We start from the raw sequence: 26,739 nt of genomic DNA, 5'->3' as shown, positions 1-26,739 counted from the left end.
CAGTGGCCAATTCTCCGTCAATTGGGGTATTCAGAGATTTAATGAGTTTCTAAGAGGTTTACTGTGTTTTCAGCTCAAATATCAAAATAAACTCCCCCGCAAGTTGTGTTTTTTCCGTTTTATTTTTGGCTCCCCCCAAAGCAATAACAGACTGGCCAGGATCAAATGCGGATATCTCTTGAAAAATAAATCCGCAAACGATAAAATTCGGCGTGCGGAAAACTCATGAGGTTGGCCTGGATACCGTTCACTCCACTTCAATTCCATTCGACTTTCGTCCGTTGGTAATTGCAAAGGCGAGGGCCGCAAAAAGAAAAATACCTGGGCATACAGCACGAAACAAAAACAATACAAAGAAAAGCTGAAAAACCCATGGAGAGCAAAGTGGAAATCTCAGTTAAGTTGAAAGATTACATCCTGTGTGGATGGGACGTGGGTTGGAAACCTTAACTAAAAGTCAATTCCCAAATCAGCACAGCCAAATGACTGGGAAAGTAGCTTATTTCAATCGAACGTTTTGCGGGGCTCTGTTTAAATTGTGCAAATCCTTTTATTTTAACGACTTTAAACTTTTCTATTGTCTCCCGGCTTTCCACTTTCCACTTTTCCGTTTGCTCCTTTTTTGGCCCGATTGTTTGGCATTGTTTCATGCAAGTTTGATTTTCAAATCAACTGCAGGTTGCCTCCACCTTAATCCTGTCCGTTGTTCCCACTTAGTTGTTGTTTCTATTTGGCTGTCGTTCACGTTGTTATTGTTGTTGCTCTGTCCCATTCAGTTGTCAAAATAAAAACCTGGCAACCTGTTGCTACGGAGGATTACTCGTGCGTTGAATGCCCCCATCTGGGAAAGTCCCAACCTTCCCCACCCGCTGCCCCCATATTCGTATAGAGGAAAAGTTTTCGCTTTGATATTTGATTTCTGTGCTGGCCTGCAATGGCAGAAATCAGCCAAACGGAAAAAGGTTCAAATTACCGCGAGTTTTTAGCCGTTTTCCGTCGCCAACATTTTGGTCCCTCTGTTGTTTCGTTTTTTTCGCTTTCGTGTTGTTTAGTGTTGTGTGCACTTTACTTTTCGGCTTTGACTTTTATGCCATGCTGGTCTAAGTTTCGACCCAATCAGGACCTGCAAGGACTCTAAGCCACTCTGGCGGTGAAGTGGGGATTGGAAGTTTTGACAAATATGCCGGAAAGTAGAGGCCATTGAGTGCGTTCATACCAATAGGATTAATGCTGGAAAGTCGAAAGGGCGCATGGGAAAAAGTCACAATGTGTAGGCCAAGTGTGGCCTAAAAGTAAGGTAAAGCTGGTTGTTTATTTATAAACATATATGTTAGTTTTGGTAGTGAATGTCTTCAAAAATTCTTTAAAAATTTATTCATACATATATTTAGTGTAGCATTTTAAAATTATATCTGTTAATTAACCTTTCTGTAGCCTGATCCTGCTTTAATATGTCTCGAAATTTTATTTAAATTACGCAGAATAAGCCTGATCCTGCTTTAATATGTCTCGAAATTTTATTTAAATTACGCAGAATAAGCTTTGCTTCTAACGTTCTCTGTTGATTACATACATATATATTCGCTGGTTAAAATTTTCCTACAGCAACATTCTTAAAAACCGCACACCACTTTAACATCCGTTCAATATCGATTTAATTAATTTGAGAAACGTTGGGGCTGATTAAATATTAACAGAATGTCGAAGTGAGTGCCAGCCCCTTTTGAGGGATCGTGCGGTTGGCTGTATCGCCTGACAGCCATTAGGAATATTGATTTCCATATCGCAACATTAACCAACGTCAGAAGGCAACAAAAAGTCGCATTCGCGAGCTGCAAAAAGAGAAAGTACAGACAGGATACCAACACTCGCACACACACATACTTCTAAATGCGCTGACGTAATGTGAAAATTATGCGTTGTAATTTGCGCCATCAGAAGGAAACGGAAAGGCGGAAGACGACGCACTCAAACAAACAGGGGGAGGGACAGAAAAAATAAAGGAAAACAAACGCAGAAGAAGCACGCAGGATATTCCGAAGAAGTAGATATAGGCGGGCCAACACACACATTTACATATGCTTAGCTGTGTGTGTGTGTGTATGCAGATGTGGACATGAAAAATTGGAACACTTTAGCAGTCAAAGCTGATTCACAGTTCCTATCTCCCCTGTCCCCAAAACCTCCAGGCACCATTCCCCTATTGCTGTAGTCCTTGTTGTTTTTTGGCACTTTTTCGCCATCGTCCTCTCCATCTCCCTTTTTTTTTTGCTTCTGGCCCAAAAGGAAGTTGTAAAAATAAAACATAGCACGTTCACAAGTCCCAAAAGAAAAAACCCGATAGAATGCTACGATTAGATGGGTTCCGACTCAGGAATACCCGCTATATTGAATGATAAAGTAATACTTACTAAGCACATCTGTTGCTTATTCTTTTCTGTTATTTCGATTGCATGTAAACAAGGGTTTTTGGGAAATACCACGCATAATTCAAGTATTACTCGAATTTCAAATTGAAAGACTCGAAAGAAAATGAGAGTCATTGCTGAGCAATAACGTAAAATGAGAACTTTTTAAAATATAAAAGCAATCCTATATGAGTAAGGCCATATAAGCAAAATCGAAATACATATTGTAAAGGCCTATGGATATGTTAATTATCCTTAACGTTAAAAACGTTAGGCAATAAGATCTAAGATATTTTTTAAAGTTAATTCTTAAGAGTAAATATCTTTGTTAAAAGATTCACAAAGCATGTGAGCTTGAAAATTTATAAATTTATTTCCTGCCAAACGAGATTTGGAAGCTTGAAAAACTAATGCACCTAGATAGCATTTGGTGTCCCGAGCATGTTCCAAACACACCGAAGAGCACATCCCTCCTTGTCCCTCGTAAAACAAAAACATAGGAGGGGCAGCCCCGAAGGCGAGGAAAAATAACTACATGGAAATTTGTGGTCGCTGAGGAATGTGGCAGGCGAAACCCAACGGGGGCTGCCGAGGTAGGAGCTCAAATTTGCGGGCACTAAACGTGGCATGTGGCGAACTCAGCATAAGCATCTCAGGATCCCAGCATCCCAACTTCCCTGGGTTCCAGCTCCATCGGTATCCAACCTGCGTGTGTAAATGCTGCGAAATAAATTTGTGTCGCTTGCAGCGTTGGCAGAAAAGAAATGGAAATAAAAATGTGTAACAACGGCAAGAACAAGCAAAGCCTCATAAATGTTTACACCTTGTCTGGGTGGAAATTCAGGCTCGGGTGGGTGGCCTTGGGTGGTGGGTGGTGGGTGCTGGCCGCACGCACGAAACGTGTCAATGACGCAGGTGGAAGGGGGTGGTGTAAGGTGTAGATGTATGGTGGCTTGAGGTGGGAGGTGCGGCGAGTGCCGCTGATAAACGTCGTTCTAATAATGATAATGGCTGACGTTGCATCCTGTTGCACAGTGGAGCGGAAAGGTGCCGGCTCCTTGGAAGCTAATGAACTCAGAGCGGGGTGTTTTACGACCACAGTAAACTCAGCTTCCTGTCCTGCGCAACTTAGCCCATTATAAAGCGCTAACAGCCAATTTAAAATTCTTAAATTTAAGTTAGTACAATTTACACGCACTATTTCCTTGGCATTTGTCAAAATCTACATATACTTCGAAACTCTTCAAGATTTTATGGGCAAATAAAATTTATGACTTAATAAAAGCTCTCGGCTTGATAAAAAATACTACCAGCTTATTTAATCAAATAAATACTGGTCAGTTGAACAGATTAGATTACAAATTAAACATATATTTCAAAGCTTCTCAAAAAATGTATGTCAAGAAAATATTGATATGGATTTAAAAAGGATGCTATAGGTACATAAAATTTAATGGAATTGGGGTTGATTGTTTCAAAGTATCCACTGTGCCAAACCTGTTTTCATACACTTAAATCATCGTTTTATTCTCCCTACTGTGCGTCGTGTTTTTCACAACTTTCTGCTGTTTTATGTTGTGCAAATACAATGGACAGCGAGAGACATTTAAAATTTTCGTCGAGCTGAGTACATAATTTGTTTAATGGTGATTTATTGTCTGGCTGCTGGCGCCTCGCTCTAACAAATGGTAAAAATTTGCAAATTCTTTTTCTTTCTTTTGGTTGGGAAAGACTGTGCATTATTCTTTATGTTCCAGATTCATACACTCGGTGTGTGTGCTATACATTCCTTTCACTTGCCCCTACTTTTTGTTCTTCCACTTTTCAATTGGCCCGCTTTTGCCTCGTTTTCCACAACTTTGTCTAATTTTAAAGTTTTTTTATTGTTCTCGTTTTTGGTAATGTATCTATTTAACCATAGCACATTTTGCATCTCCTTTATGGCTTTATATATTTAATTAAAATAGTTTTTGCACCCATTTAATGAGCTTATCTAATTTGCAGTTTGGTTCGACAGCTGAATATGTTGCAACTTATTATGAAAGCAAATTGCTGGCGAGGCATGGAATTGCAGTGGAATATAGACCTAATGAGCACGGGTAATTAATGTGAAAATTTAAATGATGCATATTTGCCATAATCAGTACAAAAACGTGGCAAATAGAATTTATGGCTAATCTAAAAACTTTAAACCATTTAACACTTTTTCCTTTTTTCATAATGTTAGTGAAACAGTATTTTGAATTAAATTTACAACCTCTCATAAAATGTTAGCAGGCCCACTTTTAATGAGACAACAAAAAATGCTGAACTGGTTCTTGGCTTTTTAACAGGGAAAGCAAAAATATAATTAAAGAAAAAACCCACACGTAGTGAAATAAAATTTGTTTGGGTGCTGTGTGGGATATGCGCCGCAATTGAAGTGAAGGCAACAGCTTGAAAATGAATATTCGGTATCGCGGTGTCGTATCGTACTGAAAATGAAATTAATATTAAACAATGCGTGACATTTTTTGCAACAAAGCAGAGGCAAACGGACGGTTTCGTAGGATATACAGAACCTACAACCGCACCTCGTTAAAATTGGATGCCAAAATGGCAGCATATATGTGTGGCCAAAACAAACAGCCAACAAGGAGCCGTTTCGAAAAAGTTAAACAAGCCAACATGGCACAAAAACATACAGTAAAAAAGGAACACAATAAAAAAACAAAATAAGAAGAATGGAAAATCCCCAAAAGAATTAAAAATTCAATTCCCCAAAGGCCTTGGGATAAACTTTGTTTTGGATTTCAATGAAAGAAATTTAACATGGTAAAATATGATGCATATGCGAACCAAAAATTATGCATCGTGGCTAATTATAACCTTTAAATATAAATATTAATCAATGCCACTTATGCCAAACCGCCCACCGAGCACTAAATGTGTGACAAATGAAATATTTAAATAAATTTCAGACCAACAAACATTTTGACATTTTTCGCACTGACAAAGTGCCGCAAAAAGTTGCAAATTGTGGTTATTGTGGGGACAACACAAAAGCTCCAAAAAGACGAATAATTTCAAACGAAACGAGCGCCCAACTCGATGACTTGCATTGGGGACTGCGTTAAAGTTTTAAATTCAGAAAAAGTTGTAACCCAACATGAGCGTTAGGAAAACTTTCGAATCATTATCGTCATGGCGATGGGATGATGATCACAAACCTCGGGGACAGTGGGTGGTCGGCCTTTTTTTGCAGCATTTGAAACGGAAGTGATTTCATCAAATATTCATATTAACTAATTGGATTTGATGCCAGTTTGCATATTTTGTGTGTGTCCTTCGCAGCGGATATTGCCCGTCGAGCTCATCAGGCGGCCCTTCCGTTAGGGACAGTCGTAATTTAATACACAATGTTTATTTTAAATTAAAAATGTATTTACCCACATGTCACCGAACAGAAGCCGAGTGTGCTTTCCGGCGGTTTTCTTCCACGGAATCGCTTACCTAAATAGAACAAAAATAAATATATCTAGGTTAATAATAGTGAAAATGGATGGGTATGTGTTTATCCTATCTAGCACTATTAAACATAAAATAATAAAGCAAACTTCTTTACTGCTCAACATCAAAAAGTCACTTTTAAGGAAGCCTCTATTTTCTAATCCAGACATAACTGAAAGCATAAATTTGCCGCTGAATCTTGATACTTCCAGATTCATTTAATTATAATTTTCCATATAAACTGCTATTCAGTCCTTCTAATAGTGACTACAAACTACTAGAATATAAGCAAATTTTCACGAAACTTTTCATATTTCAAGAAGCAACTGTCTTCCTAATCAAACTATTCTACCTTTCACCCCCCTTTCTCGACAAACTTACTAAAAGAGACGAACTTTAATTCTGCAGCCTTTTCATTAGCATTCAAGGCGCACAACGTTTTCCCAGTAGAGGCGATGAATAAAATAACAAACATGGCGAGCGGCAAGGGAAAATAAAGCTCCAAAAGGCGGGTCGGGAAAAACAGGGCGAAAATGTGTCAGTTAAAGTGGCGTATACACAACATGTGGGCGAAAGCAATGAACTCCGCGGAAAAACTTGGCTCAGCTCTTGACTCAACTCTTTTGGGCCAACACTTCGCCCCCTTTTCCATTACTTGCACGCGCCAAAAAAAGAAGTAAAGAAAACGTGGCAAATATTACAAAATATTAAAAGAACCGAGGAAAATATAGAAAACTCGGCTGTGCCAGTGGCAGGAAAAACAGAAGAGGGTGTGGCGAGAAAGGGGGCAGTAAAAAAAGCTACAAAATAGCATAGAAAATTAATAATCGCGCAATTTTTGCGCCAGTAAACAATGAGAAAGTCTTGGCTCGTTAGTTTCCTCATTATTCTGAATTTTCAACTTGCTCTATCTCCCTCCACAAGAATTTCCCCGACTCCTCCGTGAGCATTTTCTTTGTGCCCCGCCTCTTGCAGTTCCAGTCCAAATCCCAGAAAAGGACAAAACGCAACGCGCGACTGAAAATGGGACGCCGGCAAACGAGCCTTGAGGTTGTGGGTTTGGGCTTTGAACTGGGTTCTCGCTGGGCTGGCTGAGACAACTGTCTGACAAGATGAAGAACGCGATTTTACCGGAAAAATAATAATGAAAAATGCGATTTAATATCATTTTTCATAAGAACAAATTTTGCCGGTCTTGTCGGGTTCCCTTTTCCGCTTGAAGTGGAGTGCAAATGAAGTGTCGTAACTGAAAAAGTTCACGGAGCCCTAATGGATTTCAGTTTTGTCATATTTCCAACTTATGGAATCACGAGGAAAAAATTCGAAAGGAAATTAAGAGTGATGAAATCTCGGTGATAAACTGTTGTTATTTGGGGTCTAACAAAAAAGATTTAATTTTTGCCACATTGCTGCGACTTGAAATCTTAAATATATTTTGCAGAATGTGCAACATTTTAAACAAAATATGATAAACAGGAATGGTAAAATAATATATTTCAATGCTCTCAAAATAAATAAAAAAGAGGAAGTAAAGGAAAGAGGAAGGTAGTAACTTTCGGCAGGCCAAAGTTTATATACCCTTTAAGTGCAACAAATATTCTGTATTTTCGATTTTTGAAATCATTAGAAACGATTCCATCATTAAGAAACAACAAAGTTATAATTTTCTTTCCCTTTTTTTCCCAATTGTTCCTAATTGATGTATATAATATAGTTGACCGATCTTGCCAGTTCCGACTACCTGCAATAAAAAGAAACCTTTTTGGAAAGTCCAAATAGCTTTAAAACTAGTTTGCATAAAACAAGACATATGGTCGATCGATCAGATGGACATGACTAGATCGATGCTCCTTGTGAATCTGATCACTAATACATATACTTTATAAGGTCGAAGAAGTCTCCTCCTTTGTGCTGCAAACTTGTGCCAATAAAACTAAACAAAATTCGTATAATTTTTATATAAAAACTATATCCAGGCTACTAAGGTTTCAGTAAATTGTAATCTAAACAAGAGAGAACGCTATAGTCGGGTGCCCCGACTATCAGATACCCGTTACTCAGGTAAAGGGAGTGCGAGGGAGATGGAGATAGAAATTTTGATCACGCATAACTTTTTAACTAATGGTCCGATTTGAAAAATTTCTTCTACATTTCAATAGGTATTGATAAACACAATAAAACTGCATTTTTACTTTTCCGAAATATTTAAATTTTTAAAATCGTATATAAGCGATTGTGGGCGTTAAAGGGGGCGTGGCACCTTTTTGAAACATACTTGCGCTGCGTAGGAACTCCTAGAATCTGCTTGCAAAATGCCAATCTTCTAGCTTTTATAGCTTCCGAGATCTCAGCGTTCATACGGACGGACAGACAGACGGACAGACAGACGGACAGACGGACATGGCTAGATCGACTCGGCTAGTGATCCTGAACAAGAATATATATACTTTATAGGGTCGGAAACGCTTCCTTCTACCTGTTACATACTTTTGCACGAATACAATATACCCTTTTACTCTACGAGTAACGGGTATAAAAATGATTGAACAACCAAAATGTTTGATGCTTGGTCTACCGATTCAGGAAAACTAAGTAGTTCCTACTAACTCAGCTGAGATCAACCATATTTTTGTCAAATTAAAAGAATGATGATTAGATTTGATTTATAATACAGATGTGAGTTAATCTCTGCTGATTTATCTAAAACCTTTTTAAGTGACCATATTATTATTTGCACACAATTTATTTAACGTTAAACGCAACTAACTTTTTTATTTTCCAGTCACCTTTTAATACCTATTTTGCCTCGCGTAAAGAACCTTCAATAACAGATGAGCAAGTTTATTTAATCAGACGACCTATTGTCGAGGCCCGCAGTCAGAGAACGAATGAAACAAGTTTAAAAGGCAGTCATGCAAATGATGCCGAACTGATAGAGGCAGCAGCAATTCCCATCGAGGCTGCTGACCAGCAGAGTACAACCGAAAACAGGGAAACAAAATCAAATTACAAGCGGGCAAAAAAGGAAAAGCGCCGAGGCAAAGGGCAGGCGACCAACAAGTTTTCCTGGGTGTCGACTCGAATTCGCATTGGAGGCGAAACGACAACTAAATTATTAATGCACAATGAACTTGAAGCGAGAGCAGCTCGGGCCAGCGGCAAGTGGCAAGCCAGAAAATATGGCCAGCGAAAAAGTTGAAAAATATATGTACGGCATGTGAAAGTGGGTATATGGGCGAATGCAAATGACATTAACTTGGCTGGGAGTAGGGCAAGGACAAGGGCAAACAACGGTGTAAAAGTAACCAACAAAAAGTGAGGAAAAATTATAATACGTGGACAAATTGCGTACAGGACAGCTGGTCCGCTCTCTTTGTTCTTTTTGCTGTCATTTCGTTTTGCATTTTAAATCAACATTTGTTTTAGTCACATTTCTGCCGAGCTTCTCATGTTTTTTTTATTTTGATATGCATTAAAAACTTTTCAACTTATTTATATAATTTTTCATGGGAATTTCACCTTTTGAAGTTTTGATATGAAATGCGTAATGATTTTTTCATTGCTGTTAAATAAACAATTGAGTGAGGGAGTTGCCAAACTTTTCCAGGTGGGGATGATACTCCAGCCCAGAGAACCCCTCATTTATTATACACTCTGCTGAAAAAAAAGGCACCCCAAAGCTGCTTGCGTGTATGGGACTAATCAAATTCTGTCATTTAATTTGGCCAACTTGCAGGGCATAAAGGTTAAATGTTGCTAATGCGAAGGGAATCCCAAAACCTTTGGGGTGACCATTAGCCATTTAATTTATGGCAGAGAGTATCTTTGAGCCTAATACTTCCACATATATTTGAGAAATTTAATCTGAATGTGATCCATTAAATTTGAAGTGTTAATTTTTATTGATTCAGGAGAATACTTATAAAGATTACAAAATGTAAATAAATATCAAAAATTCACGAAAAAGGTTAAACTATTATGCTTTTAAATTGCAGATGTATTTAAAATATGATTTGCAAAAATGTATCATTTTTCTTGTATTTATCTAAACAAAAAGCTAGCCAATTCAAGAAATTGTTCATTTCTTGGATTAGCTTTACAAAATAAATATTCAATAAAACATGACCAATTCTATTTTAGTTGTGGCTTTACTCAAACATTAAATTGGCATTCAGGAATTCAGGAATTTTCACTAGTTTAACTCCCTGCCCAAAGAAATTCCTTTACATATTAATAACTTGATAATCACCGCCTCAATAAATTTCGACAGAACTATACCCAAAAATGTATTCCGTTCATAAAACAACGTATTAAATTACCTGCCCTTTAAGGACATAAGCCCATTTCGATTCCCTGACCTGTCCCACCCAAATAACCAATTCATATTCAATTATCAACATTCAGGGAGGGCTACATTTATTGGTGGAGCATCGGCATAGTTATGCGCTCGTGGCCTGTAAGCTGCTTAACTATTTTAATTTCCAACGTGATAGGGTCATTTTTTGCCGTTTCATGCTTTAAGCCATATGCTGCGGGGATATTGGCTCACCTTTGTGCGATTTTTCAATAAATTCCCGGGCTTCGTTGGCGGCCTCAGAAAAAGATATCCAAAACACGTGACAGATTTGCTTGGATTACATACGCATTACACACACACTGCCACAACCTCACTACCACACAAAGCCACCGCACTACACACCAGCGTGGGTGTGTGCAAGAATATCTGTGGATTAACTTCAGGTGGAGCCGCACAATTCAATGATGGTTTTGTTGTTATTTCTGTTGATATCCTTGAGGATGCACTGCGAGTACGTTGGCTAGAGCGCGTATTAAATCAAGCATACGCCTGGGTGCCGCACAAATCGAGCATACGCCACCGAGCCGCACAACCGACGCACGAGAGTCACTGCTGAAGTGAGAGTCAGTGTCACAATCACAGTCACAGTTTCTGTTTCGGTCACAGTGGCGGCAGTAACGTTAATCACTGAGCGATAAACACAACTGAAGCCCACGAGAACGGCATTCGAAGTGGCGATGGGTGATGCCAGCAGTCACGACGACCCCGCAAAAGCTCGGTCAACTCGCGGGAAAAGCCGAGCCGAGCTGACTGGCTCGGAAAATCGGACTCTAAGAGACTGGCCCTCTCTTCGAAGAGAGCCGTTTGGGTGCGACTGCCGGCGGACATGCGCACGGGAGGATTCACCAACGCGGAGCCACTGGCTCTTCCAGTGCCTTACTTTATCCCGTGGATACGTCCCAAAAACAAACAGCAACAGCTGTTCCGCGCGGCGGTGAAGACCCAAAAAAGCTGTCCTCGTTGTTGTCGGCTTTGCTCTGACGCACTCCCCGACGATACTCCCCGATTTCAGACTGTATATAGTATGTGTGTGGCGTGTCTTAGGTCAGAAACGTCGGCATCCGAAAGTGGGTAATGGCGGTGGCGGTGGCGGCGGCGGCGGAGGAAGAGGAACCTTTGCCGGTGTTGGCAGAATTTTTAATTATGATAAATGCCCATTCATAAAAATGAGTGGCATACATTTGCGTTGCGTGTTTATTTTTATATTTCGCATATTTGGTATATTCTGCATAATTGTTATTGCCATTATTATATCTCCTTTTTTATTTATCCACTGTCTTCCTCTGCGTTTTTTGTTTTGCTGTCCTGTCAGTAATTTGTTAGCTCCATCTTTGATGGTTCCTCCCCCCTTCTGTTTGCACTTGACAGGGCAAGATTTATGCGACTGCAGTTGGTGGTGATTGCTGGGGGAATTGGAGGGTGGGATGGCCTGTGTGGTAAGTGGTGAGCGGTAAGTGGTAAGGAGAAGGAGATGGGGAAGGAGTGAGGAGTGGGTGCCTGATGATCGACTGCCGGCTGCAGGTGTTGATGGCCCAGATGTGCCTCAATCACCATCAGCGTCAGTTAATAAAATCACAGCACGACGTTTGATGAATTGTTGCGATATTTGCCACTGACGTTTTTGAGGGCAAATCGTTTATCCGACTATTTAACAAACGAAGGCCGACAATAACAAAGGGCTGGGGAATCCCTACCAAAAATCAAAAAAATTTTAGGCATTGTTAAGGAAATGAGGGGAGAAACTGTTGACAAACCTGGCAAAATGTAAATAATTTTGGTCCTTTTCTTAGATTGCTAGCGAGGTTCAATTTTGATCATATCTACTAGAGGTAAGCTATTTAAACCAGAATTCACTGGAATTGTTTTATATTTTCAAAACTAAACATTTAAATAAGAAACTTTTTGCCGAAAATGTTTATTAATAATAATGGCATATTTTTATACCCTTGCAGAGGGTATTATAATTTTGGTCAAAAGTGTGCAACGCAGTGAAGGAGACATCTCTGACCCTATAAAGTATATATATTCTTGATCAGGATCACCTCCTGAGTTGATATAGCCATGTCCGTCTGTCCGTCTGTCCGTCTGTCCGTCTGTCTGTTTCTACGCAAACTAGTCTCTCAGTTTTAAAGCTATCGGATTGAAACTTTGCACACACCCTTCTTTCCTTTGCACGCAGTATATAAGTCGGAACGGCCGGGATCGGCCGACTATATCCTATAGCTGCCATATAACTGATTGATCGGAAATGCCATAACTTTCGTGTTTGTAAAGTTAGGAAGTTGGGATTTTCTATGGGTTTTATATTTGGCCAATCAATCCAACCTACCAAATTTCATAAGGATCGGCCGACTATATCCTATAGCTGCCATATAACTGATTGATCGGAAATGCCATAACTTTGGTGTTTGTAAAGTTAGAAAGTTGGGATTTTCTATGGGTTTTATATTTGGCCAATCAATCCGACCCACCAAATTTCATAAGGATCGGCCGACTATATCCTATAGCTGCCATATAACTGAACGATTGGAAATGCCATAACTTTGTTGTTGTTAAAGTTAGGAAGTTCGGATTTTTTATGAGTATTAAGAATGCATCATATGAATAATTTTGGAGAATATAATTTACAGAGTATTCTGCAAGGGTATATCAACTTCGGCTCCGCCCGAAGTTAGCTTTCCTTTCTTGTTATTTATTTATTAGACCAAACAGTTTTACGTTATTAATAAACCGTACACAAATTTTTCACCTCTTTACTTTTACTTCAGTCAACGAAAATTGTGTTAAATTGTCTTAAAAAGGCTAAATAATTATTAATAATAAAAATGATAAATTACTTAGAGACCATAAAGGAAAATGTATATTTCAAAAAGAATCCCTCATATATGTCATCATCGATTACAATTAGTGATAGGAGATGTTTTCTAAAGTATATGGTCGATTCAGAAACTGGCTTCTAAAAAGGTCTACAAATAGCAACATTGTAATAACTCAACAGGCTGAGAGTAGTTCTGCCTACGCCCATTGTTACGAAAAGGGTCGGAGGATGTAAAGTCCGTCAGCAACTTATCTCAATGCAATGTCCGAGCACTCGACAAAAACCAAATTGACCAAAGTTAATTTAACCACTGTAAACAAGCCGGGACTCAAGTACCCGGCCACTTGAAATGCTTCGCTGGCCATGAGCAGAGAATAAGGTGAAAAAAGCAGATCGGGGTTGAAGGCAAATGAAAATCGGGAGGGGGTTCCACCATACGTATACGTACTGTAGTGAAAATCAATTGAAGCGCCAACAAACGCTTCAATCAATTTTACTTTGGCAAACATTGAGTGCAAAATAAATCACAGCACCGACTCGAGACGATGGTGGATGCTTCTCCCCGAGATCCTGGATCCTAGATCCTGGAACAGAGGGGTTGGGGATCCCTGCTACCCACGAGCTCATCCTCGTGTTTATCTTATTTATGCAAAGCTGTGGCAAACACCAACAATAACAAGCCAGGATGTGCGGCAAAGGCAACTAAAAAATGAATGAATTCAATGAAATGTGGGTAAAAGCTGTGGGAAAAGGAAAGATGCACCCGAGACAGAAAAGGAGTGCAAAAAATTGCAACAAAACGATTGGCAATGTGCGAGTGTGCTTGTGTGAGGACATCATGCTATTTGGAGGCACATCAAACATCTCAAACGGAATGAATAATTTATGGACACAAAGAAAAGGAGGAAGAGCCAGTCGCGTAAGCCAACTGCAGCGTGTTTCTCTCACACACGCAGTGGCGTGGGCAGCTGGGTTTTTGGGGGTTAAGTCCCTCTTCACTATTTTTATATCCGTCATTCGCAGGGTGAAGAGATACATTGTAATCGTTGAAAAGAATGTGGCACGCAGATTGTGGTGAACTCTTAAATCACCCCACAGACTTAAAAATTCAGAACACCCATATTTTGTATGTTAAAAGCAAATTTCGGCGGAATAATTATTTACTTTGTTAATATCTCCGAATAGTTTTAAAGTCCATCATAAAGTTAAGAAGTTATTGTTAATCCAATAAGCAGACATCTGCTAAAATCATATTTATATTGAACTTGGTTAGCAAAGTATCGTCAGATGCATGACATTAATGCATATTTTTAATGAATTTCAAAATATATTTAATGAAAAGTCTACTAAAGTCTTGTTGAAAAAAATTAACAATATGCGGATGACCCTGGGCTTTTTTTAAGAATTGTGCTAATCTTTATATAAATATAGATTATAGATGTTACTTAGTTAAAAGGACAAACATTTCTAAGTAGTAGTAGTTTAAGTAGATATTTTCAGACCCCCCCTGATAAAGACCACCAAGCGCTCCTGCACCCAAGCACACCTCTCAGGTATCCACGCATTAGTTGACACACACATTCCATTCATGGATTTCAATGCGACTGAAAGAAATAAAATGGCAATGCCAATGCAGAATGTAAATGGCAAGCTAGAGTGCTCGGGATACCTTTGCATATATTTTCATTTTTCGCACCACCACTCGCACCGAAGTATGCAGCATAATTCCAGCAAAAGAAAAATTTATTTCGAGCACAAAGCAGCCAAGTATCGGTGATGCACTTGCAGCATTTCATACATATTTTCGTGGAAAGTCTGTTTTATGTCCCGTTCAGCCAGCATTCCAAATGCGATTATCGCGGTATCTAACTTGCCGTATCTCACTCGGCATTCGTCTCATATTTCCAAAAAGTTTAAATAAATGACTGCACAAAACTTTGCTAATCTGACGGAAAACAAGTGAGAACGAAAATGTCGGCATGGAAATTCAGTCAAAAAGCAGCACAGTTGACTTTGATGCTGGTTAGACCGCACTAAAATTCGTCAATTTTTGAAATGCCACCAAAGAAATCAAGGCGAAACAACTGTCTCGTGGTAAATATTAATTTAACTTTGCGCATTAGCCGAGCAATGACACTCCAATGTAGAGAACCTGTGGCACCACATCGTGTTAGAGGCTGGCCACAAATGCTGGCGGATAACTTCACCTTTCCCCATCCACCGAAGCATCCTCCTCCCAGGGGGTAAACCTCAGTTCGTTGTCTATTTGCCTATGCGAAATTTGATGCGCTGTCTGCTTGTCTGTTTTTTGGTGGCCAAGCTCGTGTAGTGTCTCTACCTCTCTGGCTCTCATTATCGTAAATTTTTATGCTAAATACATTTCGTTGTCGGACCCAAAAATACAAACAACGAAACCGAAAGCGACAAAAGAAATGCGACCTTCCCTCGGCCAAGCACAATGAAATTGGAATACTCTACTTACAATCTACTAACATAATTATTAAGTAACTAAATGTATAAGTATGTCGGATAGAATTAAGAATAATCAGAAATTTATTTTACCTTGGGCCAAATATTTTAAAAATGTATTAAATGCTATTATACCCAACATTACTTGTAAAGCTCACAGTCAACCAAATCATGAATATGCTTCTTATGTAAAAATGTAATGTTTTAATTAACAATGCATTTTTCTTAAATTTCTTTAAAGCTGCAATGGCCAGAAGCCTTGTAGAATAGAAGGTATGCCCTTTTTAGAAAAAAGGACATTAGAGTTCCCCCATTTGTGGCAGCTGCCGCCACGTGGATGCCACTCGTCCGATGGCCAACATAATCAAGGGAACTCGCATGTGGGGGGCGGACCTGTGGTTCCTGACAAATTGAACAATTTAAAGAGGGATTTGTGGGTTTATTGTGGGCCTCCATTGAACTAGGTTCCGTTGCGCTTCAAGAAGGAATTCAGATTTGGAATTTGAATTTAAATCTTCAGGCAGTTGACCGGTGATTTAAGACATAAGAGCTCATAACGGTAGGCGCGGGATGTTTCAGAATGTTTATCAATTTAAAGCTTACACAACTTGAATATCAAGTTGTTCGCGGACTTTTTTTAAAGAAAATGTGGTTTGAATAAAACATAAAACTTTACACATCAAAACCTCTTTTTTACAAAGCGTCTTTTTTCCAATGAACAAATTTTTAGGTATGTTTTGTTTAGTTATTTCTTAAATCAAAAAAACACAAAAACCATAAAGCCGATTTTGGAATAAAAACATTATTTTACAATAAAAACTATCTTGATTTTGTCAGACTCTGAAATTTTATATGCACATATAAAGTAACATATTCAGATCCCATCTTATGTCAAGCAAGCGCACACTTAGCCCAAAACATTCACAGTCGGTTCAATAACCTAACACCAAAGGCACCAAATGTAAACAATTCGACCCTAACCGCTTGAACGATCTAATTATAAACTTATTGTAAACATTTTACATTAACAAATGTAATCCAAATCCTGCTGGAACCAACGGATATTACAAATTACCAATGACCCAAAGACTTCAACCTTATTTCCACCAGTCCAAAACAGCTGACCTCTTCAAATTTCGGCTGATGCTAAGTCCAATCTTCCACAAAGAACTTTTCTTTGTTCTCGAATGCTTACAAAGCTTCCAACGAAAAATGTTAGCCCTAAAAAGTCTTAATCCGAGTTTTTATGGATCACCTCCTCTTTCAATATAACTGAGTTTTCTTCTTAACCCTTGCACGGATCGGACCCGGACTTCGAAGAGAATTTTAATTCGTGTACAATAAAGTACATAAGTAAATCATATTCAATTATGAAATAAGTGACAGTTGTGTACCATTAAAAAATATCTACATATTTTTCTTTTTAAATAAAAAAACAGTTTTTAAAAAAACTAAACGAAAATATTTAGTTATATATATTTTAATTATATTTATACTTTTAAAAACCACAAAGTCTTAACTTGTTTCTTTTATTTTTCCAACTGTTCATATGGGACCTATATGATAATGTCGTGCGAACCAGTCCAGAAACAGTACTAAAAAAGATTTACATTTTTTTTTCACTTTACAAATGGTGCTTTAGATATTTTATATATAATTACAGCTCAGACAAATCAAATTTACTTGAATTTTACAAGTTGTGGAAGAGTTCAGTCTTTTTGTGGCTTATCACGTTTGTCAGATGTTTCTGTAAGTTCAGTGAGGCCCTCTTTAAATGCAGCATCACTTTGAGGGCTTCTTTCCGTCGAGGTTCATAATCATCTTTAACTACCTGTTTATTAAGAAGATTTTGTATAAATCTTGCTCTATTGGCTGAACATTCTGCGATTTCCGTGCCACTGGCTTTATCCCTTTGCACGAACAGAAACCGTTGGAGGCATAGTCCTTGATGTTTCTCAAATGTGAGTTTGAAAGAATCCAGCTCCTGAATGTCTCTCTGCAACTGGTCACCCAATTTTTTGTCCCTGCCTTGGACATCACGCACCATTTGTGTGGCCACATTGGCGGATTTTTGAAGGGGTTGCAACTGTGCCAGTTGAGTGCTCAGTTTATTATTGGCGATCTCGATTTCGAGGATCTCGGGGTGGATTTGGTCGGGCATATTGAATAATATATGTTCCTGCTCGCAGAGATCGATACTTGGACATTCTGGTATATTGGTGCCGAGCATCTGATTCAGTCGTCTTACACGCCGCCCCAAGCGACTCACCTCCTCAGAAATTTCTTTAATTTCCAGATCACTTTCCTCGTCAGATTTTTCCACCACTTCCTCGTCGGCCAAAGATCCTTGGGGTGAGGAGTCTATCTGATTTTCACAGCGGAAAACCTTTGTGGATGGAGCCCGCTGGGGAGGCAGTACGACCGTTGATTGTGCTGGCTCTTCAGTCTTCCTCCTTTGAAAGTGAGGAATCCCCAGTGCCTGGCACGGCTTAGGGAAATCTTGATCCATTGAAACCACTATTATTTAACGATAGCATCCAATACCAGATTAACAGGGAACGAAACAACTAATTATGTGTAACAACAACTAGTTCTTAAGTATTCTAACAGATATTTCAATGCAACCTTATGTCTTGAAAAATTGTTAGACTATAAAACAGAAGTTGCCTAAACAACTTACTGAAACGTTGAATTTTTTATCTGTTTGCCGCCTGTTTTGTACAAAGTTCGTCTACCATTTGTTCATTAAAAAGTCATGGCTATTCCATCAGGGCACACAATATTTACTATGACACCAAAATAGGAAGTATAATTTTACATTATCGCAAGTTAATAATAGTTTTAAGCAGAAATGGCTTAACACCCTACGAAATACAAAATTTACTACGTCACTAATTACTAATTCAAAAAGAGGATATGAAGAACGGAAGAGGATATATGAACGCAGTCTTAGGTTGGTTAACTCAAGCGGATAGCACAACATGACGTCGTCAAAAGGAACACGGTAACAAAGTAAAAGAAATTCAGTTGTTATATTCAAGTTGCTTTAAAACTAAACATGGGCATGTACTTACATATTTATTTAAAAAAAAAACAAGAAAGGAAAGCTAACTTCGGGCGGAGCCGAAGTTGATATACCCTTGCAGAATACTCTATAATTATATTTTCCAAAATTATTCCTATGATGCATTCTTAATACTCATAAAAAATCCAAACTTCCTAACTTTAAAAACACCAAAGTTATGGCATTTCGAATCGTTCAGTTATATGGCAGCTATAGGATATAGTCGGCCGATCCTTATGAAATTTGGTAGGTCGTATTGATTGGCCAAATATAAAACCCATAGAAAATGCCAAATTTCTAACTTTACAAACACCAAAGTTATGGCATTCCCGATCAATCAGTTATATGGCAGCTATAGGATATAGTCGGCCGATCCCGATCCCGTTCCGACATATATACTGCGTGCAAAGGAAAGAAGGGTGTGTGCAAAGTTTCAATTCGATATCTTTAAAACTGAGGGACTAGTTTGCGTAGAAACAGACAGACGGACAGACGGACAGACAGACGGACAGACGGACATGGCTATATCAACTCAGGAGGTGATCCTGATCAAGAATATATATACTTTATAGGGTCGGAGATGCCTCCTTCACTGCGTTGCACACTTTTGACCAAAATTATAATACCCTCTGCAAGGGTATAAAAACTGTGGTTTTTGGTCCCTGCTTTTAGAGTTGTTCAATATATTTTAGTTTTGAAAATTACCTTATTCCATAGACTAGATTAATGGGTCTTATAAATTTGCTTCATTCTTTTTATACTCTTGGCGAATCTACTCACAGAATAGTGTATTTTTTTACTCAGATGAGACAAGTCCACAGAAATTGCAGGCAATCTGCGGTTCACAGAGAACGACATTAGCAAACGCTTTCAGGCAGCAGCGTCACTTAACCCTCAACTTAGCAAAACAAACACATGCTGAGCAAAAATACTCACACAGGAAAAATATGAGTTATTATATTTTGAATCTATTTACAAATATACTTTTTATTACTTTTTGACGGTAATTTAGTACATATTTTACATATTTTTAAGTGCACAAGAAAACTTTTTTTATTTTAACCAAAATCTAAAATACATGCCTAAAAAGATTGGTTTGTTAGAATCTTGTAATTAAACAAATGAAATCAGTTACTTATAATTTTAGACTTATAATAGTTTAAACATTTCTCTTAAAAACACCTAAAAACTTTTTAATAAAAAAAAATGGTATTGCCTATCTGGTATGTTGATTTCCTACCCTCAAAATTATACAAACTATCTTTTAGTGTAACAGTGCAGAGGCACTTGAATATTCCGCACAATCCGTTTTCATGAGAAAACTTAATCCGATCAACAAACAAGCTTGATGTGAACTTTAAATTACTTAGATGAAGACGGGAAAAGAATAATAATGTAAGTACAAAAAATATTTAAAGCGCATACAGAAGAAAGGCATTCGAAGCTGCTAGTTAATAATGTTGCTCTTGGAGCAATGGATATTTTAGAAGATTTTTTTTATTTAGTACTTTGAAATGGATGTGGGCCAAATTAAAATATTTCCATCACACCTTTAGAGATTGCCTAGAATAGCACAGGGAACTTCGGCCAAGTGAAAATCAACCAACGATTAGATGATTGAACTCGACTATTCGCTTTGTTGGATAGAAATGGTACAAAGCAAACGCTTGCCACTGCATTGAATGACAGCGGAAAATGAAGTAAAATCTAATTAAAAACCTTTGCCCGACACTGAACCATGCGAAAATCACAATTGTCAGCGTAAAATTCACGCGCACCCACTAATTCAACTCCCCAACACAGACAGATGCACAAACAGCGGCGATTTCCCATACGCAAACAAATAGGGGATTGCGAACCCGAGTGGAGCGGAAACCTGGCAGGTGAAAAGCAGACGTCGGCTGTCCAACTTCCCCAATGAGGAATTTGGCGAAAACAGAGCAAAAGTTTTGGCCAGACAAAAAGGCAAGTTGAACTATTTTCGGGTTGGGAAGCGTCCAGTTCGTAGAGATGCCAAAACGAGGCATTCCAGATAAGTTTAGTTTAAAATATTGATTAATATAAGATAAGTGAAGTAATCATTGGCATCGCATATATGACAGTCCAGTAAGAAGATAAATAGAACGTTCTACTTTTTGAATATACATAATTCCGGGTTAAGCGAATATAGACATTATTTGCAACTCCTATGCGGAGATTTCTGTCTCAAAAACTAATGGTAATTTTATTTATTTAATTAATCAGTATTAATTATTATACAAAAATCAAATTTTTAAAAACTAATATAAAGAAAAGAATAACTAGCTAATGTGGCCATCGACTCGGCAATTGAAAAAATTTTACTTTTATATATTTAATTTTGAACATTTTATGAGAGGTGTAATATTCTATTGGATATTTGATAGGGCGGTTTAAATTTGATGAGTAACTGTACATTTGCATAACACAAAGATAATATTAAATTTGAATTAGTGGTTTTTAGGTTTGCTAATAGTTTAATAATTATAATTTTAATTTTGAATAACTATATAATATTTTAAGAAATTATTTCGGAATGTAAATATAAACATATATAAATATATAAAAACACGGTACTGGCTTTATTTTGCCAGCAATTGCAGGCACACGCTGGCATCACTGATGGGAAAGGATGAAGCCATGGGGTGTGATGGCCAGATAACCTCCAGGAGCGAATGAAACGCGCTGTTGCACACGAAAAATAACAAGCTGCGTTGGTCAATTCATCGAATGTCGGTCAGGGCTGCCACCGGGGAGAAAGTGGATTGGCGAGTGGGAAGCCGGGGCCCGGAGCCTGGAGTCCCGAGGAGGGTCTGACCACCTGGCCAGGGGCGCCATCAAAGTTTCGCACCCAGGCATTTGGTCGGTATTGTTTGAGGAGCCAGTGGGACCTGTGTTTGCTCTGTTTGAATTAAAAGAAATTAGTTTAGTTATGCCAATGCCCCAGGTTACGCTATTGAGTTATCGGCCGAGTGCGAATGGGACAACTTGCGGCTGTCGGCACGAGACATTTCGGATGGATAAATTGCATTTATTATGCAAGTTTTTTCTTCCAATTTGTGTGTGTCCTTGCCGTAGTGGTAGTTTTTCACAAAATTGCGAATATTTGCGTGTTGCTCTTCTGATGTCGGTTAACCATTATGTGGCAGGAATATGCCATTTCCATTTTAATGCCGGTCTTGGCAACGATTCAAATCGTTGACTCTTTGGCGAGTATTTTCCATTTATTCCCAGCTAAGCACAGTACGTGCGAAGTGTGCTTAAATTGTGATTGGATTGTAAAAAACACATATATACATAAAATATAGTACTAGACATATAGATATTGTATCATTTCTAGTATTTGGGACCTTTTTTTAAGAGTTATACCCCACACTCACTACATTTATTTCGGGTTCCCTTTGTGTAAAGGTTATATTTTATATATTTTTTTCCCCATTACCTAGTAATTATGCTGTCTATAATTATGTATATTAATCAAATAAGCAAATAATCTTCTTTGAATTTACTTTAAGATTGAAATAAAGACGAGCAAATTTTAGACAATTTCAGAAGTTACTTGCTTCAGGAAGTTTTATTCATTTTGCTTAATTTTAATGTTCACTTGTTCTTCGAATAGGAGGCAAAAAAACAGTAGTTGCGACAGGCATTGGGCTCTCTATTCTTTAAAGCAATAATCTGTGAGCGATTTGAATAAATTAATATACAAAAAGAAAAGAAAGAAAGAGGTAAAGAGGTTAGTTTTCCACAATCAGTGGACGAGCCAGATTATGATCATCATGATGGTGTCGTCGGAATTGATAGTGGAAATATGTACGCTGAATGGGATATTTAGGCGCGCCTATCAAACACGAACACAATAAATCATCGTCACGGCCCAAATTGACATTTTACAGCCAAAACCCAGAGAACAAAGCCCAGCGGAGGACAAACTAAGTTCCACTAGTCCGTGCCCCAGCTGCTTTTTTTTGTTGCTGTGGCTGCCGCTGTTTTCAAAGCCACTGATATTGTTGTCAACAATGATGGCCCAAAGCATCAGCCACATGCGTGTCGGCGGGGCTCATCCCTCGGCAAAGTGCCCTCACACATGCCTGCCAAAGCCAAACCTTTATTGCCACAGCTCCATGGGGCAACAGGAGCAACAGTGAAATTTTAATATCTGGCGCAGGGCTTGCGTATTGGGGGCGTGGCTCTATTAGAGTTAGCCCACTGCCGCTGACGATCCAAACTCATCGCATTATCCTTTGCCCTGCTGGCGGTTGCTCGCTCGAAATAATTGCACACTGCACTACACCGCCAATAAGCCAGCTGCCTCTTTTTTATGCTGTGAAATAGTATCATCAACTTTTCTCTTCAGGCATACACCAAAATAGCTATCTACGGATTGAAAATAATTTTCAAAATACATTTTTCTTAAATTTAAATTTAAACAAAATGACTTTATTTTGTATCAGAAGCGTTACAAAAAAGTCTTTAATTTACAATTGTTTTATGCTATAAGCAATGTGTTTTAAAAGACAAAGGATATTATGGAACATTAGTATACAACATATTGTAAGAAATAAAAATGTAATGCTCGTCGGACTAGGCAATGAACTAATTAAAAAAACTAAGTTAATACAAAAGCTAAGCAAATACTATCTATCAAAAAGGTTCTCTTAGTGAATATGTAAGATTCTATGCCACTATGAACTATTTATGAGGAGCAATCTTAGTTGTTGTACTTTATTTTTCTCCGTGTTTTTTTGGGAGTCATCTGTCAGTCAGCGCTCTAATGCCAAAAGCATTAAACCTCCGGCCAGCTGTCACCACAACACACAAATTGCCGAAACAAGCATCAGATTTAGGGCAACTACATTGAATCAATATAACTAACACTTTTCTCAGCACTGAGAGCAATTTGTTTTTACGCTTAATCATACCAAAATGCTTAAAAAGTTAATAATGTACCCAAAAGAAAATCACTTTAACTTGTAAGATATAAACAATTTGTAAGATATAATAATACATGTTTTACAAGTTTTAAGTAAAACTATTTCATTATTTATTTAATACAAATAAAATTTATTTCTTTCTTTACTCTGTTAGATGTAAAGTAATATAATTCTTCAAAACAAAATTGACTTTAAGATTTGTACATTATTGATTCGTTAAACGTGTATGGAAAACATCTTAAAAAATTCAAAAATGTTGTTTATCGGCTAATAGATGAGAAAGGTACTTTTTAAATCGAAAAACTGAACTGTTTTTAAGCTTTTGTTTTTAACCTTAAAATACAATCATTACACTTAAGCGATTGATTTAAAAAATTTATTTTCAAATGAGTCAATTTTAAAGTGTCCATAAAATAAAATAAAATAAATTAACCGTTTGATTATAAACCTTTTTTTTAAAACGACAATTTCATACTGTCTAATCATTGAACGTCAATGCAAACCTTTTCAAATCAAGTTACCTAAGATTGAGATTTTTTAGTAATGTGAAACTTGGAAATCTTGTCAAAGTATTTTATTTATACAAAAAAAGAAAACATGGCTGTGGTAAACATCGCCATAGTTTTAGCTCTTTGTTGGGTGAGCTGAAAGTTTCCAACTCTGTGGTATACAGAATTTGTGCATTTATCCACGACGTTAATTGCAGTTGGTCGTGGTAGAAGCTAGCCCCGAAGAAGACAGCCTAAAGGAGCACAATCGGTTGAGGAAAAAGCACGGCTGTCCCCCTTTGACTTTGGATGACACTCTGACCAAGGACTGCGAAGAGTATGCGAAAGTATGTTACGACTTATTTTCATACTTCAGATACCCTCTAAAACGTTTAAACAGGTTATAGGAGAACAAGGATCATTGACGCATTCAGGTGATGGACGAAAATATGGTGAAAACTTGTGCTATCGGTCTGACGATCCTTTGAAATGTGTTCAAGACTGGTACGATGAAATCAAGGACTACGACTTTGATAAAGGACAGTATAGCTCTGGCATTGGTCATTTTACCGCCATGATTTGGAAAAGTGCACAAAAAATGGGTTATGGCCAAGTCAAAAACGATAAAGGTGTCTACTTCGTGGTAGCAAGATATTATCCGCCAGTGAACATTATTGGGCAATTCAAAGAAAATGTTCCCAAGCCGATTGAGTATTTAAATCACGTGTTATATTTAAAAACATTAATTTTCTTCAATTTCAGTGGAAGTGATGGTACTACAATGTTTGACAACTCCAGTATGGTTCAAGTGAACGCCCTTCTCATCTTGCTTGCCTTCTTGCACTTTACGAATTAGAGCCTGTCCCATTTTTCTTTCTTGTGCCTGCATCGACTGAAAATTTGTTGTTCACCTTTTCAAATATATTCATCTTTATTTAATTTAAAATTAATATGTATTAAATATTAAACTTTGGCTTATGAAAGGAGTCGAAATATTCTTTAAATGGCAACACGCATAAATTCCAGAAATCCAAGTGAAAAGTGCTTACTTGTCAAAAGTTTTCTTCATATTTGTCTTTGTTAGTCGACATGCAAGTTCAAAACACAAACAAGAAGGTAAGTAAACTTTGGCAAGCCAAAGTTTTTTTGAAACACTTATCAAATAATTGATAATTAATTATCTAAACTATCACCATCAATTTATTTACAAAATATTATATTTAAGGGTTTTTTAATTTTTCAATTTTTGGTAAATGACAGAATTCTGCTTTGAAGCAAAGCAACTCTTGTGTGCCTGTGAGAATTCTGGGTTTATTTGAATTCGTGCGATAAGGATATTCCATTTTTTCATAGGTGTGAGTTCACAATGCTTTGTGCCAGCTTTTTTCTTCTTATTTATTTTATCTTTTTTTGGCAATCAGCATCAAGCCGACTGTATTCCCCATTGGCCATGCCGGTGTCAACAAAGTGGCGGGAAAGATTCAGATATGCTCACGCGTTCGTGGGACTGCCATTTAAGAATGGCTACTTATACCTGCCACTATTGGAGTAAAAGGATATATATACCCGACCGTACAAAGTACCCGCCATAACTGGCCTACAGACTTGTAAGGGTATGACAAATAAAATATTTTCCTAATTGTAACCATTACACAGAACTCCTATAAATTCTACACCAACAACGCCTTTTTATTTGTTTTGCCAAAATCGACGAAATTACAGCAATTTTCCAATTCGGGTAATAAAACTAAGCACTAAAACCGTTTTTGATATGCAAAACAAAGGGGTTGTTAGTAACGGGTATTTCATAGTCGGAGCACTCGACTACTTCTTTATTTCTTGTCTTGTTTCCCTACATGTCTGTTCCCAAGTGTAAGTCGATGTCTGGGGCCTAGCAGCTGCCGGGAGCGCATTAAATCCTTAAGCACTCATTATTATTCAATCAGATATGGAGTCGAATGCCTTTTTGTTTGGCTCTCACTTAGCCTCGCCTTCCAACTGGCTGTGTCGTGCGTGGGCTCACCTAATGACATTCAAATTGCTTCCATCTCCGGTCGGTTTCAATTGGAACACCTTCAACAAAAATTAATGGAATTATAGATCAAGGCGCCGAGGGAAGCAGTCTCCCCAGATATTTCTTTGACGCCGGGATAAGTAGGATGGCTGCTCTATCCTGCTTACTTATAAAATACATACGGTCTATCAGAGAGTCTACAAACTTAACTATTTTTAAACAAAATGCATGTTTGAAAATGTAAATATTAGCTCGACACTTCCTTTTTGAAATTATAATGAGTTAATTTAATTAAATTGTTTCAAAGTGTGAAAAGTGTAGTAGTTTTTTTAATTTTTATTATCGAGATCATAAAAAGTAAAACCAAATTTAAATTAAATAAAATACATTTTATTTAAGTTACTTGGTTAAATTTAAAAAGAAAAAAAGGAATTCGAGGACAACATTCTAAACACCAAAGCGAAATAAAATAAATTAGCATTTGCTGACATGTTTTATATATAAATGTATCGAGATGTCTTATAGCTATGTTTCGAGGCTCCACAATTTTATGTACTTATAAAATGTTTTCCATCGTCACTTCATTTCGAATCGTAAAATTTATGTGCATCGTAAAGGCCGAAAGTTTTGGCAACGCACTGAGAAAATGTTATGAAATCAAATTTTCACACAAACCATCC

General features: G+C 37.7%; 3 protein-coding genes across 5 annotated transcripts in view; 1 reads left to right on the top strand and 2 right to left on the bottom strand.

Annotated features, from left to right (window-relative positions):
- LOC108043675 (hemicentin-2) overlaps window positions 1-10,904 on the bottom strand; it is a 71,538-nt gene extending 60,634 nt beyond the window's left edge. Inside the window, exon 1 of the mRNA XM_044457051.1 lies at window positions 10,447-10,904. The gene's annotated coding sequence lies outside the window, so the exon portion shown is untranslated. The remainder of the gene's footprint in view (window positions 1-10,446) is intronic.
- A 6,101-nt stretch (window positions 10,905-17,005) lies between these two features.
- LOC108043676 lies at window positions 17,006-18,183 on the bottom strand. The gene has a single exon (XM_017122479.2). It carries the CDS (start codon window positions 18,048-18,050, stop codon window positions 17,232-17,234), a length of 819 nt encoding a protein of 272 aa, XP_016977968.2. The 5' UTR covers window positions 18,051-18,183; the 3' UTR covers window positions 17,006-17,231.
- A 5,912-nt stretch (window positions 18,184-24,095) lies between these two features.
- Window positions 24,096-24,991, top strand: LOC108038095 (Golgi-associated plant pathogenesis-related protein 1). Of its 3 annotated transcripts, none has more exons than XM_017114812.2 (4): window positions 24,096-24,196; window positions 24,264-24,392; window positions 24,446-24,756; window positions 24,814-24,991. In XM_017114812.2, exons 1-4 carry the CDS (start codon window positions 24,155-24,157, stop codon window positions 24,899-24,901), a joined length of 570 nt encoding a protein of 189 aa, XP_016970301.1. In that variant the 5' UTR covers window positions 24,096-24,154; the 3' UTR covers window positions 24,902-24,991. The 3 variants fall into 3 exon arrangements, with proteins under 3 accessions (XP_016970301.1, XP_016970300.1, XP_044313145.1); XM_017114811.2 differs by having other exon boundaries at window positions 24,808-24,991; XM_044457210.1 differs by lacking the exon at window positions 24,814-24,991 and having other exon boundaries at window positions 24,264-24,382; window positions 24,446-24,520.
- The last annotated feature ends 1,748 nt before the right edge of the window (window positions 24,992-26,739 follow it).

This window comes from Drosophila rhopaloa, unplaced genomic scaffold (assembly GCF_018152115.1).
Source record: "Drosophila rhopaloa isolate 14029-0021.01 unplaced genomic scaffold, ASM1815211v1 contig_155, whole genome shotgun sequence".
NCBI classification, from domain to species: Eukaryota; Metazoa; Arthropoda; class Insecta; order Diptera; family Drosophilidae; genus Drosophila; species Drosophila rhopaloa.
Note: the sequence above shows the minus strand (reverse complement) of the source record. Positions and strands in the feature narration are given on the sequence as shown.

What these genes read in the sequence shown, in the direction of transcription:
- LOC108043676 (XM_017122479.2), bottom strand. Translation starts at nt 18,050, where the DNA reads ATGGATCAAGATTTCCCTAAGCCGTGCCAGGCACTGGGGATTCCTCAC.
- LOC108038095 (XM_017114811.2), top strand. Translation starts at nt 24,155, where the DNA reads ATGGCTGTGGTAAACATCGCCATAGTTTTAGCTCTTTGTTGG. An exon ending in TAGTTTTAGCTCTTTGTTGG is followed by an intron (nt 24,197 to 24,263) that starts GTGAGCTGAAAG and finishes CGTTAATTGCAG; the next exon opens with TTGGTCGTGGTAGAAGCTAG. An exon ending in ACTGCGAAGAGTATGCGAAA is followed by an intron (nt 24,393 to 24,445) that starts GTATGTTACGAC and finishes ACGTTTAAACAG; the next exon opens with GTTATAGGAGAACAAGGATC.